Source organism: Chelonia mydas, chromosome 2 (assembly GCF_015237465.2).
Source record: "Chelonia mydas isolate rCheMyd1 chromosome 2, rCheMyd1.pri.v2, whole genome shotgun sequence".
Classification (NCBI taxonomy): Eukaryota; Metazoa; Chordata; order Testudines; family Cheloniidae; genus Chelonia; species Chelonia mydas.
In genome coordinates this window covers 55,205,281-55,227,962 of record NC_057850.1, presented here as the reverse complement: position 1 = coordinate 55,227,962, position 22,682 = coordinate 55,205,281, and the positions used below count along the sequence as shown (strand labels likewise).

The 22,682-nt window shown below is 41.0% G+C and overlaps 1 protein-coding gene across 20 annotated transcripts in view; it reads right to left on the bottom strand.

Moving 5' to 3' along the window:
• Positions 1-22,682, bottom strand: part of JPH1 (junctophilin 1) — a 113,072-nt gene that overhangs the window by 57,838 nt on the left and 32,552 nt on the right. Inside the window, exon 3 of one of the 20 annotated variants that reach the window (XM_037892414.2) lies at positions 7,062-10,072. The exons of the other annotated variants lie outside the window; for them this stretch is intronic. Within the exon in view, the coding sequence (XP_037748342.1) occupies positions 10,021-10,072 (52 nt within the window). The 3' untranslated portion in view covers positions 7,062-10,020. Of the gene's footprint in view, positions 1-7,061; positions 10,073-22,682 lie in introns of those variants that run through there. 20 annotated transcript variants of the gene reach the window in all.

Here is a 22,682-nt window from a genome sequence, read left to right as displayed (position 1 = left end):
GAGCAAAAGGGAGATACTGGACCTGATTGCTGTATGGGGAGAAGAATCTGTGCAGGCTGAACTCCGATCAAAAAGAAGAAATGCTAATATATATGCTGTGACGGGGCAAGGCCAGATGGCTATAGAAAAGTAGTGGGAGATAGATATATTAGCTCCAGGCTAAACAAATCCCTGGTACCAGGATAAGTGAAATGGCAGCTGCTCCAGGTCAATTAAGACACCTGAGACTAATTAAGAACTTTCCAGAAGGCAGGGAGAAGGCTAGGTTGATTGGGACACCTGAAGCCAATCAGGGGCTGGCTGAAACTAGTTAAAAGCCTCCCAGTCAGTTAGGTGGGTGTGCATATCAGGAGCTGTGGGAGGAAGTTGCGCTGTGGGAGAGGCTGAGTAGTACACACCATATCAGGCACGAGGAAGGAGGCCCTGAGGTAAGGGTGAAGTGGACCTTGAGGAAGTGAGGGCTGCTGTGGGGGAAGTAGCCCAGGAAATTGTACATGTAATGTTTTTAAAAGGTCAGCTACCATAGCTGATACTATTAGGGTCCCTGGGCTGGAGCCCGGAGTAGAGGGTGGGCCCGGGCTCCCCCACCCCTCACCTTTGTCCCCTGATTAACCACTGAGACTGGGAGACAACAGAGACTATGCAAGAAAGGATAATTTCTCCTCACTTCCCTCGCTGGCTTATGATGAAAATGGTTCAGTAGACTGTGACCCTTGTCTCTAGAGAGAGAAGGGTTACGTGGAGGGTCACAGTGAGCCCCGGAGGTTAGCGAAATCCGCCAGGAAATGCGGGACCCACGGAGGCAAGGACAGAGCTTTATCACAATGCCAAAATTGCACAGGGCATGGTGGAGAGAGGCTGCAACAGGGACACACAGCAGTGCCGCGTGACAGTTAAGGAGCTCAGGCAAGCCTACCAAAAGGCAAAGGAGGCAAATGGTTGCTCAAGGGTCAGAGCCCCATACATGCTGCTTCTATGATCAGCTGCATGGCATTCTAGGGGGGGACCCTTCCACTACCCCACCACTGTCCATGGACACCTGCAAGGGGGGAGTCTCATGCAACAGAGAGGAGGATTTTGTGGATGAGGAAGAGGAGAAGGAGCAGGAGGAGAATGTGCAGCAGGCAAGCGGTGAATCCATTCTTCCCGGCAGCCAGGACCTTTTCATCACCCTGGAGACAATACCCTCCCAAGGTGGGATCCCCGACCCTGAAGGCAGAGAAGGCAGCTCTGGTGAGTGCACATTTGTAACTACAGTACAGGGTTTAAAAGCAATAGTGTTTAATGTTTGATTTGCCCTGAAGACTTGGGATGCGTTCGCGGCCAGTACAACTACTGGAAAAATCTGTCAACATGTCTGGGGATGGAGCAGGAATCCTCCAGGGACATCTCCATGAAGCTCTCCTGGAGGTACTCTGAAAGCCTTTGCAGAAGGTTTCTAGGGAGTGCTGCCTTATTTCGTCCTCCACGGTAGGACACTTTACCACGCCAAGCCAGTAGCAAGTAGTCTGGAATCATTGCAGTACAAAGCATGGCAGCGAATGGTCCTGGATTTTGGTTGCATTCAAGCAACATTCGGTCTTTATCTTTCTGTGTTAGCCTCAGGAGAGTGATATCATTCAAGGTCACCTGGTTGAAATAGGGGAATTTTTGTAAGGGAACAGTAAAAGGACCCCGTTCATGTTGGGTTGTTTGCGCTTGGCTAAAAGGGATCATTCCGGAGAATAGCTATGCGGCGGGGGGAGGGGTGAAGGGATCATCCCAGAGAAGAGCCAGGCGGTGAGGTGAGAGGAGATGTATGCTGCACATCCACCCGAAAACCGCAGCCCCTCCTTTTAAATGTGAAACCCAACCGGCATTGCTTGCTATGGGAAAGGATGGCGCTGCAGTTTGAAACCATTCCCACATGTTATGAAGGCAGAAGAAGCCAACCTCGCGTACCAAAAGGCTTACCATGGTTGCCTGGAAACTGAATTCTGTTGCCCAGACTTGCGTGATGTCACATACCGGCAGGCGCTCAATATAAAAGGCAAAATGCAACCTTGTACCTAAAGCACGTGTGCTGTCTGCTGTGAATTGCTTGATTCACTCTGAAAGAGTCTCCCTTTTGTTCTCAGAAATGTATCATCTTAAATTTTACTCTCCCTTTTTATCTCCCCCCAGGTGCAAATGTTTCTATGCTCCCCCATCATCTCCGTCCCTGAGGTTATCGCAGATTGGAAGGTGAAAAAAAAAAAAAACACACTCGCGATGACATGTTTTCTGAGTTCATGCAGTCCTCCCGCACTGATAGGGCACAGCTTAATGCATGGAGGCATTCAGTGGCAGAGGCCAGGAAAGCATTAAGTGAGCACGAAGAGCAGAGGCAGGAGGCAATGCTGAGCCTAATGAGGGAGCAAACAGACATGATGAAGCGTCTGTTGAAGCTGCAGGAAAGCCAACAAGAACACAGACCTTCGCTGCATCCATTGTATAACCGCCTGCCTTCCTCCTCAAGTTCCATATCCTCCTCACTCAGATGCCCAAGAACGTGGAGGCGGGAGGCTCCGGGCACCCAGCCACTCCATTCCAAAGGATGGCCAAAGCAACAGAAGGCTGTCATTCAAACGGTTTTGATTTGTAGTGTGGCAACAATAAGCAATGTGGCCTTGTCCTTCACTCCTCCCGCACCCCACCCCACCCAGGCTACCTTGTCCATTATTTCATTTTTTTTTTAAATTAATATAGAAAGAATGCATGTTTTCAAAACAATATAGTTACTTTATTTCGAAGGGGGGAGGGTGGTTGGCTTACAGGGAATTAAAATCAACAAAGGGGGAGGGTTTGCATCAAGGAGAAACACACACAGCTGTCATACCGCAGCCTGGCCAGTCATGAAACTGGTTTTCAAAGCTTCTCTGATGTGCAGCGCACCTAGCTGTGCTCTTCTAATCGCCCTGGTGTCTGGCTGCTCAAAATCAGCCACCAGGCGATTGCCTCAACCTCCCACCCCACCATAAACGTCTCCCCCTTACTCTCACAGATATTATGGAGCACACAGCAAGCAGCAATAACAATGGGAATGTTGGTTGCGCTGAGGTCTAACCTAGTCAGCACACAGCGCCAGTGAGCTTTTAAATGTCCAAAGGCACATTCTACCACCATTCTGCACTTGCTCAGCCTATAGTTGAACTGCTCCTTACTATTGTCCAGGCTGCCTGTGTACGGCTTCATGAGCCACGGGAGCAAGGGGTAGGCTGGGTCCCCAAGGATAACTATTGGCATTTCAACATCCCCAACGGTAATTTTCTGGTCTGGGAAGTAAGCCCCTTCTTGCAACTGCTCGAACAGCCCTGAGTTCCTAAAGATGCGAGCGTCATGCACCTTTCCCGGCCATCCCACATTGATGTCGGTGAAATGTCCCTTGTGATCCACCAGTGCTTGCAGCACCATTGAGAAGTACCCCTTGCAGTTTACATACTGGTTGTCAAGGTGGTCCAGTGCCAAGATAGGGATATGTGTTCCATCTATCGCCCCACCACACTTAGGGAACCCCATTGCAGCAAAGCCACCCAGTAAGACCTGCACATTTCCTAGAGTCACTACCCTTGATAGCAGAACGTCAGTCACTACTCTTGATAGCCAAGTAGCATTGGCTACTTGGATCACAGGAGTCCCCACAGTAGACTTGCCCACTCCAAATTGATTCCCGACTGACCGGTAGCAGTAAGGTGTTGCAAGCTTCCACTCGCTTCTCAACAGTCAGGGCAGCTCTCATCTTGGTATTCCTGTGCTTCAGGGCGGGGGAAAGCAACTCACAAAGTTCAAGGAAAGTGGCCTTATGCATGCAAAAGTTTTGCAGCCACTGTGAATCATCCCATACCTGCAACACTAAGCGGTCCCACCAGTCTGTGCTTGTTTGCCGGGCCCAGAATTGGCATTCCACTATATCAACCAGTCCCACTGCCACCATGATGTCCCAATTGCCACAGCCCGTGCTTTCAGGAACGTCTGTGTCCATGTCCTCATCACATTCGTCTTTGTGCTGACGTCTCTTAGCCTAGTCCTGCACATACTCCAGGATAATGTGTGAGGTGTTTACAATGCTCACAATAGCAGCGATGAGATGAGCGGGCTCCATGCTTGCCATCATATGGTGTCTGCACGGGTAACCCAGGAAAAAAGGCGCAAAACAATTGTCTGCCATTGCTTTCGTGGAGGGAGGGATGGGAGACTGATGACATGTACCCAAAACCATCCTCGACAATGTTTTTGACCCATCAGGCATTGGGAGTTTAACCCAGAATTCCAATGGACAGTAGAGACTGCGGGATAGCTACCCACAGTGCACCTCTCTGAAAGTCGATGCTAGCCACGGTACTGAGGACACACTCCACCGACTTAATGCGCTTAGTGGGGACATACGCAATAGACTGTATAAAATCGATTTCTAAAAATCGACTTCTATAAAATCCACCTAATTTCTTAGTGTAGATATACATGAGGCCTCACCAATGCCGAATAGAGGGGAATGATCACATCCCTCGATCTGCTGGCAATGCTCCTACTTATACAGCCCAAAATGCCATTAGCCTTCTTGGCAACAAGGGCACACTGTTGACTCATATCCAACTTCTCATCCACCGTAACCCCTAGGTCTTTTTCTGCAGAACTGCTGCCTAGCCACTTGGTCCCTCATCTGTAGCAGTGCATGGGATTCTTCCTTCCTAAGTGCAGGGACTCTCCACTTGTCCTTGTTGAACCTCATCAGACTTCTTTTGGCCCAATCCTCCAATTTGTCTAGGTCCCTCTGTATCCTATCCCTACCCTCCAGCGTATCTACCACTCCTCCCACTTTAGTGTCATCTGCAAACTTGCTGAGGATGCAATCCATGCCATCCTCCAGATCATTAATGAAGATATTGAAGAATACCGGCCCCAGGACCGACCCTTGGGGCACTCCGCTTGATACCGGCTGCCAACTAGACACGGAGCCACTGATCACTACCCGTTGAGCCCGACGATCTAGCCAGCTTTCTACCCTCCTTATAGTCCATTCATCCAGCCCATACTACTTTAACTTGCTGGCAAAAATACTGTGGGAGACCGTATCAAAAGCTTTGCTAAAGTCAAGGAATAACACATCCACTGCTTTCCCGTCATCCACAGAGCAAGTTATCTCATCATAGAAGGCAATTAGGTTAGTCAGGCATGCCTTGCTCTTGGTGAATCCATGCTGACTGTTCCGGATCACTTTCCTCTCCTCGAAGTGCTTCAAAATGGATTCCTTGAGGACCTGCTCCATGATTTTTCCAGGGACTGAGGTGAGGCTGACTGGCCTGTAGTTCCCCGGATCCTGCTTCTTCCCTTTTTTTAAAAGATGGGCACAACACATTAGCCTTTTTCCAGTCATCCAGGACCTTGCCCGATCGCCATGAGTTTTCAAAGATAATGGCCAATGGCTCTGCAATCACACCCGCCAACTCCTTTAGCACCCTCAGATGCAGCACATCCGGCCCCATGGACTTGTGCTCATCCAGCTTTTCTAAATAGTCCTGAATCACTTATTTTTCCACAGAGGGCTGGTCACTTCCTCCCCATGCCGTGCTGCCCAGTGCAGTACTCTGGGAGCTGACCTTGTTTGTGAATTACAGATCTAAATGCTGTAGGAGGCCTTGAGGAACACTGGAGCTTTGTAATACTCTCCAGTGGACTTGCAGTCCATAAAGCAGATAATGGACTATATGCTGACAAAAGTTATTCTGTGGCAGATATGATCTTGCTCTAATATTGTTCCTGAGGTGTAAACGAAGAGTATCCAGATTCTTCAGAAAAAATGGGAAAAGAAACTCTTCAAAGAAAATTTAAAAAAAAACTTGCCCCCATATACATTGACGCTTGCATAAAATAGGAAATACATAAAGCCATTAATCTGTCATCTAGCAATACAGCTTTAAACAGTTTTTATTGCATCCTTGTGCACTATGGGTGTTAGCATTCTGTGGTATGTGTAACGCAGGTCAATAAAATGAAGAGTCTGTTATACACATGCTTTATGGCTGTAATCACATAGGTTGTGTTGCAATACTGTGACCTTATGGTATGCGCCGGTGGTCTGTGCAAGGCCCTGTGTATCACATAAACTCCATATAAAGTTTTACCTTCTGTAGAAATCTCTACAACATACCTAGAAGAAGTACGTCCCATGATAAACTACACAGTCCCCATTTTGGGATGCTTCTAGTATTATGTGATATAACAACAATGGTAAAGTAGGGCTTGGTCCACACTTAAAATGTAGGTTGACATAGCTACGGTGCACAGAAGTCTCAAAGAGCCACATCCCTGATGCTATGCTGACCTATACCTCACTGTAGATGCAGCTAGGTCAAGAGAATAATGCTTCTGTTGAACTACCTACTGTTGTGTTCCTACATCATCATCATGATGTTCCCATTATGCCTCTGGCGTTTAGGGCAGCGACGCAGCTCCTCCACTCCTGTCTGTTCTGGCAAGTCTGTCAATGGTTCCCTGAACCACTGAAAGACTCTACAACAAGAGAAAAACTCTTCCTTTGCTGTAGGTTGTGTCTACACTATGGGGTTTTACTGGGATAGATACGGCACTGTAGTTATGTTGTAGACATGGCCTAAGAGTAATTTACAGCACAGGGAAACAGAAATGCTGACTGATGATAGTGGTCTATAGTTTAAACAGGAATTTCAGAACTTTTCAACCCTAAACCCTGTAAGTATTATTGAAGTTTGAGATTTTTTTAAAAAAATTATATTAATCATATTCTTAACTGTGCTGTCCTAACAGAATATGGTTGCATTAAAAGGGAATGAAACTGTTGAAGTGGGGTGTTACTATTACTAATACAAAAATCTTGTTTTCACTGTATTAGCTAACAAACAACAAATCACTTAATTGATAAATTAATCAAGGGACTGCTAACTTTTTCACGTATATATTACTGGTTCTTATCTTACATTCTTCTAAAAGACAACAGATGATCAAATCAAATCGATCTGCTGTACCCAGACAAGAATAAACTATCTCAAAAAATTTCCACTTAACAGTTAAAGGATTTAAAATTAAATTTATTTTAATGAGTGCACAAACCGATTTATATACACAATGGAATTAGGACCATCTTGTATACATTCACTTCATCTCGGTGTTATAAGTCCCATTCAATAACTAAGTAGTAAAACAATATTAACCCATTTTAGAAAAATATAATAAAGATCATGCTTTGCTTGCAGCTATTCAGATGATGTGGAAAACCAGGTTATGGCTGATGAGATGGAAAGAGTGATCACCATAGCAACAATCTACCACTTAACAATGAAGGGGGAAGGGCAGATCATCCTTTCCTAATTGCTCATGTAAACAACTTAGTTCAAAATCCTCAAGTGTCAACTTCTTTATTTAATACTCTTTCACCTGAGGAAGACATTTAATGAAAAATGCACATGGTACTCCTAATACTAACGGGACATATGTTGATCTTATCCACAATGGAACCCATTTCATGGCAACAGATCCAGTACTTAGAGAAAAATTATAATTTTCATTAAACACACACACTTGTATTTTTGAATAGTTGAACTTCCCCCCCAGGAAAGCTAGTCTGACTTAGGGCTCCTCCACACTTAAAACGCTGCAGTGGTGCAGTTGCAGCAGTGCAGTGAACACTCTACACACGCCAACGGCCGGGGTTCTCCCATCGCCACAGGTAATCCACTGCCTCGAGAGGTGGCGGCTAGGTGGATGGGAGAATTCTCCCGTGCTGTCTACACTGAGGATAAGTCAGTTTAACTGCATCGCTCAGGGGTGTGCTTTTTTCACACCCCAGTGGGACACAGTTATATCGACCTAATTTCCTAAGCTTTGTCTGTACTGGCACTTCATCAGCAAAACTTCTGTCGTTCAAGGGTGTTAAAAAAACACCCCCCTGAATGACAAAAGTTTTAGCAACGAAGAGCGCCGGTGTGAACAGCGCTTTGTCGGCAGGAGCACTCTTCTGCCGACAAAGCCGCTGTCGCTCGTGGGGGGTGGAAGTTTTTTCTCGTCAGGAAAACTCTCTCCTGCCAACAAACAGCAGCTACATTGCATGCCTTTTAGCGGCAAGGCAGTGTAGCCATAGCCCTAGTGTAGGCCAGGCCTGAGAGAGAGAAAAAATTGCTCTGGTCAGGTAGAAAAAGCACTGCTGGTTTAATTAACAATGTACAACTTATTCATTTTCAAGTTTCTAATACAGTGGCTCTCAAACTTTTGTACTGCTGACCCCTTTCACACAGCAAGTATCTGAGTGAGACCCCCCCCTTATAAATATATAAAAAAGCGTTTTTAATTTAACGCCATTATAAATGCTGGAGGTGAAGTGGGGTTTGGGGTGAAGGCTAACAGCTTGCAACCCCCCACAATAATAATGTGAACCCCCTGAAGGGTCACGATCCCGTTTGAGAACAGCTGGTCTAATATATGTGTTTATTGCTATTGAAAACTGTATGCTTAAGAAGTTCCAGCTTATATCACACAGCTTTTGTTGTACACAAAGTTATTTTAAAATCTTTAAAACAAAAGGAATATAGATTCCTTTTTTTTTCTAGTGACAGCTATGTATACGCCCTCACAACAGTAATTGTCTGACATTACCCTGATTACTTTTAAAAGTTCTGATTAGGAAACTGATTTTCTCTAAACTCTTGCAAGTTAGTTTGTATCTTAAACATTTACTGTTTTTATACTAGTTTCCCTCCCCTCACCCGTAACATCTTGGAAACCTTAAACTTAAATTGTTTTAAATCTAATTGGTCTTTCTTTGTTCTGTAAGTGTTATTCAGGTGCATCAGCATGCTGACACCATCATATTCATGCATTGCTCAGAAGCCTATTGCGCTCATCTCCAATCACTCTCTAAATGCCTAATCCAAGGTACTTTGACGTCAATGGGAAAACTCACCCTGCCTTAAGTGGGAAACATAGATGCTCAGCACTTCTGAAAAATCAGACCCCATATTTAAAGGCCTAAGTTCTGGCACTCATGTTTGAAAATTTTGGCCTAAATAACTTGGCAAATATCAAAACACGAAGTGGCAGAGATGGGCATGGACCCAGATATCCCAACTTAGTTCTGTGCCTTAACAACAAGATCACTTTTCCTCAGTTCCTATCCTGTAGTCACATACTTCCTACCATTCAAATATCAGAGCTCAATTCTGCTCTCTGCAATTTTCAATGAAGGGATAAGAATTATAATCATGCTACTATGGTCAGAATTGGGACCTAGGATTCCTGAGCAATTTCCATTCTTTCATCTCAGACATGACCTGACACACTGGTTATCCCAAGATATTTCCCATATAGTGCCCTCCTGCAATTCTCTGCCACTGCATCAAAACGCCTCATCCAAATTTTCCTTTGCAGCAACATCCATCCATCCATCAGCTAGCAATTTCTCTTTGCCATCTCCAATGAACTAAATGTCCAGATCAAATCCCCTCCACCAGCAACAAAACCTAACACTTGAATCAATCCCCATCACAGAACAACCTCCACTCCAGCCCAATTTATTTTCTTATTCCAAACTGGAGAATGTGCAGCAGGCAGGAGAATGTGCAGGAGAGGATATCCTCTCCTTAGACCTTCATGGGTAGAGGGGAAGCCATTAGTCGTTCTCCTGTGGGGAAGGGAGGAGAGAAGGGAAAGAAGGAGTGGGGCTTCTTACTGCAGTACATTCTTCATAGAGAACAGTTCTCCCCACAAATATTTTAGGTAACTGCCCATATTGCCTGACAACCCTCCCTTATAACCCACTGATGGGAAAAAACCTGTAGGGCTGGCCTTATGGTGCTAACCACTTCAAGGCGGCACTGGCCAGTAATTTACATATGCAGGATGATGGTCTATACTATAAATACCAGCAGTAATTTTTCTTGCCACACTTTCCTCACCCGAAACACCAAGAAAGAGAAAAAAAATTTCAAATGAATAAAAAGGAGAAAAATCAAAGTATATTCTGATTTACACTGTTTACATTTGGAATAATTCCATTGTCCTTCGTAAGGTACCTCCAGATTTATATCTGTGAAAAAAGAACAGAATTTTGCTTTTGTTTTGCATATGAAATATGTAAATGGAATAACTTATGATATTTAAATGTTAAGCCTAAACTCTCAGACAATGTCCCTTTGTATTTACTATGGCAGACTAACAATGTGCAGCGTATAGAACAGGATATTCCAGTTTAACAGAGTTCAGTTTTCGAGTTTAGTCACCTGTGCTAAAGCAAACTGTCACGTGTGTGCCTAAAATAGGCAGGATCTGTACACTATATATCAGGCAAAGTCAGAAAATTGTGTTCCAGATGTTAAAAGTGCATATGCCCATTGTACAAGATTGGATCTTGCACAGAATCTTGAATAGATTAAATAAATAAAATGACAAAATGGATATTTCTCTGTTGGATCTCATTCAATAATTTAAGTACTGTGCAGGGAGAGAACAGAATTGATATAGCAGTTTTGGAAAACCAAAGGTAGAAAATCCTAACATACTCAATCTATTTTCATAGATGATAGAAGGAAAATCATTAAAATCTGATTATTTTAAGAACATGAAAGCAAACATGAGCATGACAAATACAGTACTTTTTACTGCCGGAGATGCAGTATTCACAACTGAGAAAAAATGCCTTTAACATAAGCCATGACAGAGAAAATTTGTGTGCGCTTTGTTGGTATACAGATGATGAATAAACTGCCCAATACATAATATACTTTAAGATATTAGTATGCAGTATGGTACAAAAGATAAATTATAGATGATAATGTCTCTATTCATTAATCAAGCAGGGCTTGAAGTCAGAGGCGGCAAGGAACATTTACAATTCACAAGTACTGTACGTAGTCTAATGAGCCAGTGAAAATATAGCTTTGATTGTGGCAAAATTATGTGCTTCAATCTTGGCAGAAAAATGTCTTGATTAGTAGGTGCCCATTTTTTTTTTTTTTTTTGCTGGGCTGGGATCATACTTCTGCTTGTAACTGCCCAGTTCTAACCCTCTCTATTCTTAGCAGAGGAAATGAAGGGTTTTTAAAAAAATTAAAAATAAGTTCAAAATGTATTTTTTTAATAGTCAAAGGAAATGTTCAGCCCAAATTCTTCCTTTTATATATTAGAAAATGATTATTACAAAGAGAGCATGGTAGAAAGAATAGTTTAGAAAAAAATCAGGTCAGACACATCCACTCAAAACAAAAATTGGTGGTCAAGTATTTTTTCTAAGTACATTTTAGTATAAAACTATAGTGATTATGTCCTTAAAATACATTGGTGTCCAAAGATAGGAGCTCTATATCTATCTTGACTGCTGCCTAATTGGAAATCTGCTAAAAAAGTATTCCAAGCTAAAACCTGACACACATGATGAAAATCTTGTAATTTAGTAACTCAGGGAAACATGAGGTTTCTGTGAGATAGAAAATGATAAGAACTAAATAATTAGTTCACTGTGAAGATGAAAGAGATTATTATGCAAGATTGACTCACTAAGAATATACATACAAAAGTTTGAGAATCCAATGCACTGACGTTTCAGGATAGTTTCAGTATAATAAATTGAACTTTCATAAAAACCAATCTCACTGCCAAACTGCAGTCATTAATCCCTTGCTTTATGAAACATCTGTCAATAGTAAAAATCTGATGAACAGAATCACCCACCTTTAAAGTTCAAATACTAAATGTTTAAATTAGACTGCTAATTTCTAACAGTACCTAGCTTTTCCACTTATTGATATTTTATATAGAGTTAGAACCAACCTTGATAAAATGAAAAGGAGGACTTGTGGCACCTTAGAGACTAACAAATTTATCTGAGCTCAAATAAATTTGTTAGTCTCTAAGGTACCACAAGTCCTCCTTTTCTTTTGTGGATACAGACTAACACGGCTGCTACTCTGAAAGCTTGATAAAATGTTAATATAATTCAACAATTACAATAAAAGGATATTTTAAAATGTAAAACTATTCTTTAATTTGCAACCATCTTGATACACAACAGTGGACTGGACATTAAAAAAAAGATACTCATGACACTAGTGCAAATTGTTTGTGATTTTAGGTTTGATATACAATGTACTACGATTACAGAACAGATTGTATGCTCACATGATTTTTCCATTTAAAGAGAGCTATATTCAAACAGACAAGATACTGAAACATGTAAATATCCTTTAAAAAAAAAAAAGAAAAGAAAAGAAGGATTTTGTCATTCCTAATTGTAGAAAGGAAGCATTAATGTAGTTTAAAACAAATCTGTAATATGGATGCATGCTGACTATATGTTAACTGACATTTGAGGTTAATTTTTTCAAAGAAATTCTCATATAAGACTACATATTTGGAAACAATGATATAAGAATTCCATTATATATGGGCTTTTCTTTTTAAAACTGCTTCAGTATAATCAATTCAATTTTTATCTCAGAGAATCTCCCCTGACCCTTTCAGTCTGGAAGAGGTGATTTAGGGGAGACTATTTGTAAGGTTTATCTAATTAATGGGCATTAATTAAACTGATAGCTGAAAGACCTCTAAAATTAAGACTGTACAGTAAGGCCCCGATCTTGCAATTGTTGCCACATGGGCAGACCCCTGCGGCAGTGCAGAGTTCCTTTGGTTCGGTATGGACATAAAAGAGTCCACCTACGTGGATCTGCAAGCAGGCTTGAGGCCTAACATTAAACAATTGACCCCTCTCTCCTGTTCTTCTCTATGTTTTCTACTACCCTCCTCTCCTTTTGAGATGCCATAGATTTTCTCTCATCACCACTTCATCCACCAATATCTTTATTTCACCTGTTATCCACTATCATAATTTCCATTTGTCAATCTTTTTTCTGTGCATTTTTCCATATCCTTTGCAAGATGTGGTGGATTATTCATCGCTGAAGTCTTTAAATAAAAAATGGATGTCTTTCTAAAAGATAAAGTCTAGCTCAACCAGTGGTTATGGACTCAATGCAGGAAATACTGGGTGAGTATCTATGGTTTGTGTTATGCAGCAGCTCAGACAGATGATCATAACAGTCCCTCTGGCCTTAAAATCTATAAATCTGTTAAACAAAGGTCTCTGTTGCCTTTCTTTAATGGTCTTCCACATGCAAATTAAACATTATCTGACATCCTTCGGAGGGGATAAACTTGGTGTCCTGGCTGATATTCCCACCTTAAAAATATTTCTAATATTCAGGGCTATTTGAAGTATTGCAGAATAGATAACATCTCTGCCTACATGCCTTCACAGCCACTGGACTACCATTCATTACGGTAAAGGTGCTTTAATACATCCCTTTATTATGAAAGGAGTTAGATTAAAAAAAACAAACAAAACCCTCTCCCATGGGTGAGAGATATTGCGCACTTTGCAATAATTTGTACAACCATGACTCTGTATTGTGAGCCCTCTATAGAATCTGTACAGTGAGCTGACTCAGGTGAGCTCCCCACTCAGTGATATGGACTTCTGTTACCAGCCGGATTCAGAGATCAGAAAGTTACTCTTTTCATGTGTATTCTCAACACTAGGCTACTGAATGACAAAGTCCTTGAAGTACAGACACCTTTGTTTCCAGGTCAGTGAACTGAGGAAAATAAATTTTTCAGCTGAAACTGCAGCGGTTTTATTCTGAGTCTTGCAATGTGTCTGATGAAAGATGTATGACACCATGAAAGCTAGCAGCTTTAGGAAAAGGCAAACAATGCCCTATCAGTGAGTCTGGGCTTCGGATCACACAAACTGGCTCTGCATCAGATTTTGGCTCCTTTCTGTTCCCTTTGCACTCCTCAGGTGGTGCACAGGGAGGAAAATCTCCCCCCTCCCGCAAAATTCCCTGCTTGGGCTTGTATTGGTAATAACCCTCCCCAATACAGAAACACAGGCGCCTGATCATTAGGTGATAGTACACTTTCTTATGGACCTAGGGAAGGGATAATAGAGGCGAAGAATGTCATTCTGGACCTCAACTTTGAAATGAATTTGTCCTCTTTTCTCAGGTCTAGAATGATCTTAAGTTATTGTGTGTAAAGACCTTTCCCTCAGGAATGTGGATTATGGAACTTCAGGCCTCTCTTTGTCTGCTTCATCCTACCCATTTTAGACATTATACATTAAACTACTTTTACAAGATCTGGGGTTCTTACATAGTGACCTGGATCATCCTGGTAGGACTCCAAGCTCCTAATCATCTGCTGACAGAGAATTTAGCTTTTCACTTGGATGTTGACCACTGTTGTTAGACCACTGGGTCTTTGCATAATAGTTTAGTCCTCTGGCAACTATTTCAAATCCTATGGACAAGGGTGAGTGAATGGGTGAATGAATGGGTACATGGATATGGGAGCAGGAGGTGGCGGAGGAAGATATTGATGGGCTACAGAAGAAAAAAGTGGGGGTAGTGAAAGGGCAAGAGGAATTTTTTGGAGGGGGAAGGAAGTACATAAAATAGGGGACGAGGTAAAGAGCACAGTGGACCTGATTTTTCATTATTTTGCATAGCCATTTACACCTGATGAAAGTGGAGAATCAGACCCAGTAAAGGGAAAGAAAGATGTGAGAAGCTAGAATGTGAAAAGAAAAAACAACAAATGAAAAGATACACCATTATTAAATACAGGAAAGAAATGAGAAGAAAAGTGGAATGAAGCAAGAGAGAAAAAGATCAATCAAAAAAACACAAAGTGAAAGATGAACAAGTGAGATGGGGATGGGATTTCTATTCACTGCCCTAAACTTTAGTTTCTTCTAATGCATATTTAACTTCAAAGACTAATGAACACTTTGGATAAAGGCATATTTTCTTAAAGATTCATCACCTCTATTCCTTCAATTGGATGTTATAGCTCAAAATAAACAGGCTGTGAGCTCTCCCAAGAGGTCCCCCTGCATAACCCAGGATTACTAGAGACTTGCCACTCCTGATATTTTTAAGGTACAAAAAACCTAAGTAGAAAACCTTTCAGGCCTCCTTTAAGCAGCATAAAGAAAACACACACACACACGTCACCTTTGAATTTCAGGAGACATGGCCTTAGGTTGTTTGGCACCACAGGTGTTTTATAACCTGACTAGGATGTTTAGTCCTCAGTTTAGTAGCTGTTGGGTAACATATCCAAACTGGGTTAAAATTCCTACCCCTGTACACTTAGCTCAACACATAATTGGGATCCAAAAGCGTAATTTAAATATGAAACCCAATATGAAAATAACATTAAGGGTATTTTAATGCGTATATTATTTTTTAAAAATCAACCCATTAAGGGCCTGATTATGTTCCTATAGAATCAATGGCAATTTTGCCACTGATGTCAATGGACATAAAATCACACCCTGATGGTGAGGTCAGGCTATCAGACCAACTAGGACTTGTTTTTGGAGTATTCATAAAACATATCCATGATAATTTTTCAGCACAGTGTATTAGCCAGGTGACACCCATTGGCACTGAAATACGCACTGTTAATTCATATTAATCACACTTAATATCCTCCCACCCTTTTTTCTTTAAAACATTTAAAAAAAGAGACATTTCTTCAGTGAGCTCTGAAATGTCCAGCGATCTTTGGCAGAACACCTGTGCATTTGTTGGAAAAGAAACATTCAAATTAGATTTGTATTTCTGGACACTAGATCTGTCTTTCAATCTAGTTTTCCCTGGGGAATTCAGACCCTGAAGTTTTCTGGGAGCTACAGATCATTCATAACTTCTGGGATTAAGTTAAAAAAAATGCAGATGAATAAATTTTGAGCACAGTCAGCAACACAGCAGATGATAAACATACATCTGTGTGCAACGCAGAGAGCTGATGATAGCACAGAAAAGATGGGCTACAGTTTCAGCTGTTAGCGGGCTATATTCCTGTCAAATGCTGATAAGTTCAACTCCGGCATTGCCTTATTTAGTCAGACTTCTCTGCTGACACACTTAAACACAGTAACAAATGCATATGCTGTTTCCAGTCTGGACAGGCTCTTGCTCCTCCTTTTAGTAATACTATGACAAATATTAAGATGCTTAAAACTTTTTATTTAGGTTTATGGAAAGAGCTTTATTAGCTTGTTTTTTTAAATATACTACTAGTTATTTATCTGTCCCACTAACAACTGTCTAAAGTGTGCGCCTATGTTAAGAAAGAAAACTAATCATAAAACATTACAGCTATTTCTATAAAGGGGATTTTTACCCTATACTTCAAATAAGTCTTTTAATCTGGAAGACAATGAGAAGACATTCAAATAAACATGGATGTAGTGCCTCTGAATTATATGTTTTGTTTTTTAAACATTGGACAAAAGTTAGGAATTTAGTTCTCTAAACAGATATAATGCATCATTTTCAACTGTTTACATTCCCTCAGAATATTCCTAAACCAGTCAGAATAGTTCTTTTCTTTGATGTTATATGACAAAAGAGAATAATTTTGAAATATGATGTTTTCCATCTAAAGAACGACTTCGCCGATTCTCACTTTGCTAATCTGATAGCTCACACAATGTACTCACCCCACTTCTTAGAGAAGATTTCATAGCAGACTGCTGTACTAAGGTTCCTCTGTAAAGCTTCATTATTTTTATCAACTACGCTCCAGTGCATTTACCAACATATTATGAAGTATAAATACTTAAAACAAAACTGTACTTGTCAAGGTAAATTAGCAAAGTACATTCTGTGATGCAGTATCCCTAAAGTTTTGTCGTCATGTTTCTCTTACTTGCTAATTGGTAAAATACAGTAATCCACATTGGATCTGCCAGTCATTAGCAAGAATTGGTGAGATTCTGCTGTATTATATTTCACAGCTACCGCCAAAAGCAGAACTTTTGAGAAAAGATCCATTGAGAATCACATATTTAGGCACCTTTGGAACTATTATGATATATTCTGTTATTTGTTTAATATGTCATATTACAAATTGGCACATCGTGAATGAGGATTAATCTATTGAATACTAGCTGTTTTTTAAACATGAAGGACTTTTAAATAGGGCCCCTAAGAACCATACACATTATGGCTGCACAATTGTTAAGCTGTGAGTTAGGCTTTGTCTACACTGGCAACTGAACAAAAAAACTTTTGTCTTTTAGAGGTGTTAAAAAAAAAAAAACCCTGAAAGACAAAAGTTTTGCCACGACAAGTGCCAGTGTGAACAGCAGGTTGTCAGTAGGAGCACCCTCCTGCTGACAATGCAAACGCTGTTCTTTGGAGGTGGAAGTTTTTGTCCGTGGGAGAGCTGACAAACAGCAGCTACACTGCATAACTTTTAGTGGCATGGCTGTGGAGACACAGGCATGTTACTAAAAGCTGTGTAGAGTAGAGAAAGCCTTAGTGTTGTTAAGAGAGAGCCACTAAGAGTTCACTGTCACATATTTTTCCCTTTCAGCTCACTCTAACACCTTCCAATGTAAAACAAGCTTGACTCACAATGGGCTTTTGTGTCCAAGTAAAATCAACCATAGCTCATTGACTGTTTATCAGTTGACCCATGGATGCAGCATTTAAGCAAGTCAATAGCAGAGTATTTGACTGGCTTGATCTGGTGTGACTATATGAATTTAGGGTCTTAACAATAGCAATGTCTGACCCAGTGTTTGCGTTCCCTGCACAGTTCTGAAACATGGACCTGGACAGGGTAGATTAAGTGACTTGCCCAAGGTCACACAGGATGTCTGTGGCAGAGCTGGAAATTAAACCCAGATTTGAGTAATTGCCCAACCTTTTAGTCCATCCTTCATAACCATAAATCTATGCTTAACCCAAATTTCACTTTAGGTTTCAAGTTAACTGGCAAAACTAAGTTAATAATCATGTTTAATAGATGTCTTTTCAGATTTTCTTGTATTTTCTGGGCCTCAGATTCAAAAGCTGCTTGTTAGTGCTAAAAATTAAACTGCAGCAGTCTATATAACCAGTTATTTCTACTGTAAAGGTATATTACCTATTAATTGTCTAGTCTCAATTATCCCTAAATGAAGATTCTCTAGTGAAGAGATCCAATCTACTTGTTAAAGTATGAAACAGTGTTCTTAATTATGCTCATCAAATAAAGCAAAGAGAATCAGATTTCCAGAAATATAACTCTTAGAGACCAAACTGAATTTTCTTTATGGTATACATTCTGTCACCCTTACCGATGCTGAGTAATAAAGTAGAACCTCAGACTTATATACACGAGAGTTACGAACTGACCCGTCAACCACACACCACATTTGGAACTGGAAGCACGCAATCAGGCAGCAGCAGCAGAGAGACACACAAAAAAAGGGATGGGGCCAAATACGATACAGTGCTGTGTTAAACTACTGAAAACATAAAAGGAAAGTTTAAAAAAAGATTTGAGAAGGTAAGAAAACTGTTTCTGTGCTTGTTTCATTTAAATGAAGATGGCTAAAAGCATCATTTTATTACTGCATAGTAAAGTTTCAAAGCTGAATCAATGTTCAGTTGTAAACTTTTAAAAGAGCAATCATAATGTTTTGTTCAGAGTTACGAACAACCTCCATTCCCAAAGCATTCATAACTCTGAGGTTCTATTGTACCTTACTCTGTAATGATTCCATGGGACTACTTGCCGAGTAAGATAACACTCGGCTTCAGTACGGGTGGCAAAATATGAACCGGTATGTTTGGGTTTTAAGAGAAGTTTCTTTTTATGGAAGGGGAAGGACAAAAACTGGCAAGAGAATTTCCTTGATGGAAGTCAGAACGTCATGCTATTTTAAACATCATTATGGCCTTCCGAAAAAAGAAAGTGAGGAATGCAATTTCCCTCCCCTCCTCATTTGACATAGGAAAATAAATACCACAAGAAAAATCATGTTCAGAGACAGATGCATCAGAAACTATGGAGTCCATAGACTGAGATGGGGAATAAAAAGAATTAAATTAAGATGCTGTAATATGCATAATACTGTATCTTGGGGGCTATTAAACCAGAGGATAAACCTGTATGCTACTCCCTTTGAGTACTAAGAGAACTCAGCTCAAGACCTTTCTGCAAGTACTTTAGGCTGTTTTGAATAGCAAGGGAAGCGAGAGGAGCTCTGGCCCTCCTTCCAACAAGAAGTGGCCCAAGATTTGCAATAAATATTGGGAAAAAGGCTCTCTGGGTTTTAGTAAAATGCATACATTTGTCTGGCTTTCTTAATCTCCTTTTTAATTTTCACTCACAACTCAGGTCCAGAATTTAAAAGGTTCATCGGAAAGGATGATAATTGACACTTAATGCAGCAGGCTGAGAATCTGAGGAAGTTTTCCCCCCATGAGCAGCTGAACTGTCTCTACTTAGTTAATCGTTATGGTCCATCTGAGACCTACAGATGTCTTGTTTTAGGCTTTTTTAAATCCCCGCCTCCCACCCCCAAAGTATGTAAATTATTGAAATACTTTTCCTTGGATGAAATCCTGACACCGCTGAAGCCAATGGGAGTTTTGCCACTGACATGTGTGGGACCAGGATTTCAATTGCACGAGTGTTGGACTTTACAGTGAATAGATTCAAACTAGACAGGTTTGGTCAGCCTTTCATCCGGCATGGATAAATGGAGAATAGTTCACTATGTGGATGGGGTGCTCCTTTTGGTGGAGACCTTAAAAATAGAAGTTTTGTCTGCTGTATATGGATATTAATATCCCAGGCATTTCTAAGAGTAGCCAATTTTCTTAGCGTTCTTGGCCAAATTTCCCCCTCATCTACTGTTGGGCAGCATTCATTGGTTGGCTGTTGATCTCCACCCCAGATATAGCTGAACAACAATGGATATGACTGCTGTACAGAGTTTGTGAAATTTTTTGGGATCCTTCAGAATGAAAGGCACAGTATACATGAGTAAAACAATTAGCTGATATCATTACAGCCCACCTAGCATATTGTGCTGAAAGCAATAGTAAAGACAACTGCAGCAGTTTCACGTAGTCAGTCATCTCAAATGTGACGTGCTGTTAAAGGAGGGCACATTTCAATTTAGCTAATCAAACAGGACATGGACTTGAATTAGAAGACGAGGACACTTCAAGCACATGGGTTTTTTCACATACATTTTCAGAACAAAGAGCTCTTTGTAGGAAGCGTGTCTCTTTTTTTATTCTACATAACTGATTCAATCAGAAAGTAAAACACCCACTATTTAGAACATTAATACACTTCCTTTTCTCCTGTAAGGACAAAGGCCTACTTCCACTAAAAGAAGTCTCATGTTTTCACATGTAGACATTCCTGCTAGCTACTGCAATCTTCCAGGTCCTCTGCTATAAAGTGAAAACCCAGTACCAGTTTTTAAAATACTCTGCTTGAAGTTGTTACTTTAGCCATGTGGTCCAACATAGCCTCTTGCCCCCTATATATTTATTAAAATAGCAAGAATTCATGATCACATCCCTCTGTATAAGGATATAATTGAAAGGTCCCATCTATAACTACAATAGAGCCCAAAAGTAGAGAGAGGGATGGCCACCTTGCATAGGCCTGCTCACATTCTCTCACGCAATTGGCAGCCATTCTACAAATCCCACCGATACACATTTGCAGAAGTGGTAGGGCCCAGTTTTCTTTTAAACCCATGCCCATTGCTCACAAGATGTGGATAGGTTTCAGAGTAGCAGCCATGTTAGTCTGTATCTGCAAAAACAAAAAGGAGGACTTGTGGCACCTTAGAGACTAACAAATTTATTTGAGCATAAGCTTTTGTCAGCTACAGCTCACTTCATTGGATGCATGCAGTGGAAAATACAGTAGGGGAATTTTATATACACAGAGAACATGAAACAATGGATTTTGTTCAGGGATTCCATGATAGGACTCTGAAGAACTACTGAGAAGACCGTGCAGCTGTACCAAAATGGTTGCTTAAGTAAGGACTGCAAAATTGGCTTCTATGTGAATTTAACAAGACAAGTGAGCCTGTTCCCTAAGGACATAGTGTCACTTCCAACTGTAGTTGCATCCATTCCTGCTCTTTACTTTTCCATTGTGTAGCTCAAATGCGTAGACTGCATAGACTGTCAGTCCTTCATCAGTTGAGACTGAGCCAATCGCACCACTCGTGTATGGTAACACCCACTGTTTCATGTTCTCTCTGTATATAAAATCCCCCTACTGTATTTTCCATTGCATGCATCCGATGAAGTGAGCTGTAGCTCATGAAAGCTTATGCTCAAATAAATTGGTTAGTCTCTAAGGTGCCACAAGTCCTCCTTTTCTTTTTGCAGATACAGACTAACATGACTGCTACTCTGAAACCAGTTTACAAAGCAATCCAGATTACTCTGTATAAAAGCCCTGTACTTACGGTTATTTACCATTCCACCAATTGTTTCAGCTATGAACTATAGCAGAGAGAGACAGGCAGACACAGTCCCTATTCCAAGAATCTTCAATAGCTTGCTCTAAATCTTTTAAGTCTAGGACTCCTGAAGGCCACAAAGCACTTCCACAGAGCACAGAAGCTACTCATCAGGTGGGAATCACAGGTAAATTTAAAGGCAGTAATGTAGAAAAAACAGCATCTAGAAATATAAAAACAGTGGTTTCATTTGTGGGGAAAACACAAATATCTAAATGGGTACAAGGACACAAAGTATATTCTCATACCAGTTTCAATCTTGTGAAGTGTCTGGTGGAAATATAAATGCTGGCTGCCACAGTAAAAATCTACTGGGAGGTTTTTGACCCGCAGCCATACTCTCTCCCCAGCAGTTAGTTTACACATCTTAGACTGTTTTCAAAACAAATGTTAGTATGCTGATCCCTCTAATAGACTCTTCACCACTACCCTATAGCACATTTTAGATGAATCGCTCTTTCTTCCCACTAAGTAAAAAGGGAATTCTATTAAGGAGATTGAGGATCAGGAGAAATGAGTCTAATCTGCTGAAGTGAATGTTACATATCTTTTTGAGAACACCTGTATTTGCAATATCAGGGTCCTACAGGGAATAGTGGGAATTAGCAGAAATTTCTTGAAGAACCAACTAATGGAGAAAGGGCTTTCTTCAAGCAAGGCCTGAAAGATCAGCAGCTAAATCTAGGTAAGAGCTATTAACTTTTACTCAGCTTCTAAATATCTCTAAGGGCAGTGGCTTGTCACTATTTCCCTGGACTTTTCTTTAACATTAAACAAATTAATGTCCAGCTGAAGTCAAGAAATGTCTATAGGGAGATAACAGCCCATGAATTTGAAGGGTTTTGTTCAGGGATTCCATGATAGGGCTCTGAAGAACTACTGAGAAGACCCTGCAGCTGTATCAAAATGGTTGCTTAAGTAAGGACTGCGAGATTGGGTTCTATGTGAATTTAACAAGACAAGTGAGCCTGTTCCCTAAGGACATAGTGTCACTTCCAACTGTAGTTACATCCATTCCTGCTCTTTACTTTTCCATTGTGTAGCTCAAATGCTTAGACTGCATAGACTGTCAGTCCTTCATCAGTTGAGACTGAGCCGATCGCAACACCTCTTCCAATCTTCTCTCGCTCTGGCGATCCTTCACCATGCTTGTCCATATCTTCTCATTAGGAAATCATCCCACCTTTTTGGAGGCCGACCGCATGGCCGTTTTTGTGCTCGCGGATACCACTTGGATATAGCTGCAGTCCATCTGTTGTCACTGAGTTGGGCCACATGTCCCGCCGACCGCATT